The following is a 3,439-nucleotide window of genomic DNA, read 5'->3' as shown; positions in this document are numbered from 1 at the left end:
TTTACTAACATACTGACATAAATATTTTAATTAAACTTTATTTGGAGTTCTTTTTTATTGCACAATGCATATTTCTTAATATTAAGCCTAAAATGTGTTTAATATCACTATTAGTAAGGATAGTATGATCACTGTATAATTTGAATGCAAGATATATAAAGTGTACCTAAAGTATACTTGCAATAGTTCCACTTTAGCACAAACAAATATACTTAAGTATATCTTTATTTGGACCTCAACCCACAAATATTTGTTCCAGTTTAGCAGACTTTAAGTATACCAATTTAGTACAATAAAAGTACAATTGAAGGGTATTTATATTAAGTACATAAATATGTAAATGCAATTATAGTATACTTAGCATAAAATAAATGTATTTTAAGTACATTTTAGCATATTTATTTTTCACTAGGGTACAATATAAGCAAACCTGATCAGTAGTCCTCCAAAGAGAATTGTTTAACACTCTTGGGTAATGATGACAAAACAGTTTGTGTGTGATACACATATAAAGTGGTCAAGCCAGCTCTTCTGAAACACATCATAGTTTTTCTTTTGAATGATTACCAAGTTAAAGGGAATGCAACAGCTGTCTGCCACTATATTAAACTGAAGTGACAACTATTTATCTATTAGTCATCTAACTTCGTAAGTATACATATCGGAGTGGGGTAAACAATTTAGGGGTGAATTTATTTTTCATTATCAGCAATTAGCAAATACTCAAATACTTCATACCTGCTGCTGTGGATAGAAGTTTATGAGAATTACTGGAGTGGGCAAATATTGTTCTTTTTTGACCACAATGTGAAGACAGACGTACTTTCTACTTCTGTTCTTGTTTAGTAATTTACATATACTGTATATGTGCTGCATTAAAGGGTCATGAAAACACCCCCCCCCCCTCACACACACACACACATTTTTTTTTTTTTTAAATGTGAACAGATATATATATGCTGCACCTCCCTGAAAACACTAAAAACACTTAACGGTGTAACCACAACCTACTGTAGAAACCACAATCTACTGTCTCTACGATCTGAGGCTTATACAATGCTTTTGGCAAAATGCAGCCCTGTACTCTAATGCATGTTTTTTTGTTTATTTCACAGATGGACAACCTGACATTCAGATACAGCATACTCTTAATGGAGGGACTACAAGTTAAACATCTGTCCAATCATCTTGCATTCATCATTTTTTTGCTTGCTTACATATTTATTATAGTATTTAACATTGGGATTTTGATTCAGATCTCAGTGGAAAAAAGGTTACATCAGCCTATGTACATTCTTTTCTGCAATTTGCCACTGAATGATTTATTAGGCACAACCGTTCTTTTGCCACGCTTGATGAGTCATATTTTAACAGACCCCTCTGAGCGCTACATCACATATGTGGAGTGTGCTATGCAAGCTTTTTTTGGACATGTGTATGGAACTGCATCCCACACTATTCTAATGATCATGGCCTTTGACAGATATGTGGCCATTTGCAATCCATTGCGATACCCAACTATAATGAGCAATAATATGGTGGTTAAACTGTCGGCAGGCGCCTGGGGTGCTGCAATAGTGCTGGTGGGAATTCTGATCGGCCTCAGTTTACGTCTGTCTCACTGCAGATCTGTGATTCAAAATCTGTTTTGTGACAACGCTTCACTATTTAAACTGTCCTGTGAAAATACAGTGATTAATAATGTATATGGATTGACTTTTACTGTGGTTTTACTCACCTCCTCACTGGGGTGGGTGTTATTGACATATCTCAGAATAGCGATGGTATGCTTCAAAAGCAAAAACAAAGCAACCAACAGCAAAGCAATAAAAACCTGCAGTACTCATCTGGCTGTTTATATAATCATGATGGTTACTGGATTCACTGCCATTTTGCTTCAACGTTTCCCTGCATACACTGAAAGTAAAAATATATCTAGTGTAATTCGCCAAGTTATTCCACCAAGCTTGAATCCTATAATATATGGTCTACAAGCCAAGGAAATAAGACAGAGACTGTTTAAACTTATTTACAAAAATAAAGTTAATTCAATGTGATTTTTTGTTACGTTACATTTTGCTATATTTCTAATTTTCTTTGAGTGTTAATGACAAAGTTTAAATATACATTGGTCTACATTTCTATTTCATTCTAAACATTACTTGTGTGAATAGCCTATATAACATTATATGCATGGAGGGCATCAACCTTGTGATAAATGTGGACAGTGGAAATATAAAATACATGCTAATAAGAAGTATTTTATGTCCCAGGAAAACATGGAAATCACTGTAAAACTTACAACAATTAAAACACATATTGACCATAACTTCTGAACTTTGTGGTTTAATCTAATCAAAAATGTGGAATTTAAAATGGATGTTATAATATTTTTTAAAAAAATAATGTTCGTAATAATGTACAGCAGTGCTTTTTTTTAAATTATTATTTTTATTTTTTTTACTAGTGGTGCAGGACACTATAGTTCATTTATATAAGTCAGGATAGCAAAATATACATATATGACATTATACCCAAAATTCTTCATACAGTGGACTACCAGTAAAATTAATTAAAAAAATCGGAACCAAAAATTATTCAGACACTTTGACCTGACCATGTTTTGCTTAAGTGTTATATGACATAATTAAGATTATTTATTTTATTTTTTTCTGACACAGTTTAACTCTGAGATCTTGTCATATTTTATTACAATTTTTTAAACTATAGTGAAACTGTCTTAATAAATGAAATGTTCAAGGTGTCTGAATAAATTTTGTTTTGACTGTATAACTATAATATACATGTGACTATAATATAAAGTGAAAAAAATCAGTCTAACAAAAGAATATTGTGACAAAACATTTAATGTGTTTCCTCCATGAGTAGCACTCATGCTATTATTAAATTACTCCACTCTTTTTCCAATGATTTTAAGTGAAAATAACACACCCCTCTTCAGGTCAGAGGGCAAAGAAAGCATGAATAAAATATGAAGCATAAAGGGATATTTGAATTAGAAATTAAATAACTTAAAATGCCAAATAAAAAAGAAAACATTCAGCAAATCACACAAAATTAGAAAGTACATACATTTCCCTTCCTGAAGTATGCATATAAATATATATATATATATATATATATATATATATATATATATATATATATATATATATATATATATATATATATCTTATTTATAATACATATTATCTGTATATATTCATTTAAACTAATAGCTTACTAATAACTGTTAAACTAAAATTGCTCATGTGTAATGGATTAGATGTATGATAATAATAATAATATAAATCATATAAAATAATTATAATATATAATCATCGCTATAGCCAAACAACTTTGTCTGTTACTATGTAGCTGTCATTTAATTTGCAGCAAGAGAAACTAGGGGAATGACATTTTTGTGTCAGACATGTTG

General features: G+C 30.6%; 1 protein-coding gene across 1 annotated transcript; it reads left to right on the top strand.

Moving 5' to 3' along the window:
- The first annotated feature begins 379 nt into the window (after positions 1-379).
- LOC125252822 (olfactory receptor 146-like) lies at positions 380-2,414 on the top strand. Its single transcript, XM_048166413.1, has 2 exons — positions 380-648; positions 1,116-2,414. The coding sequence occupies exon 2, from the start codon at positions 1,116-1,118 to the stop codon at positions 2,055-2,057; it is 942 nt and encodes a 313-aa protein (XP_048022370.1). The 5' UTR covers positions 380-648; the 3' UTR covers positions 2,058-2,414.
- The last annotated feature ends 1,025 nt before the right edge of the window (positions 2,415-3,439 follow it).

This window comes from Megalobrama amblycephala, linkage group LG18, assembly GCF_018812025.1.
Source record: "Megalobrama amblycephala isolate DHTTF-2021 linkage group LG18, ASM1881202v1, whole genome shotgun sequence".
NCBI classification, from domain to species: domain Eukaryota; kingdom Metazoa; phylum Chordata; class Actinopteri; order Cypriniformes; family Xenocyprididae; genus Megalobrama; species Megalobrama amblycephala.
This window is presented reverse-complemented; position numbering and strand designations above follow the sequence as displayed.

Coding starts and splice junctions, on each gene's coding strand:
- LOC125252822 (XM_048166413.1), top strand. CDS start 1,116: ATGGACAACCTGACATTCAGATACAGCATACTCTTAATGGAGGGACTA.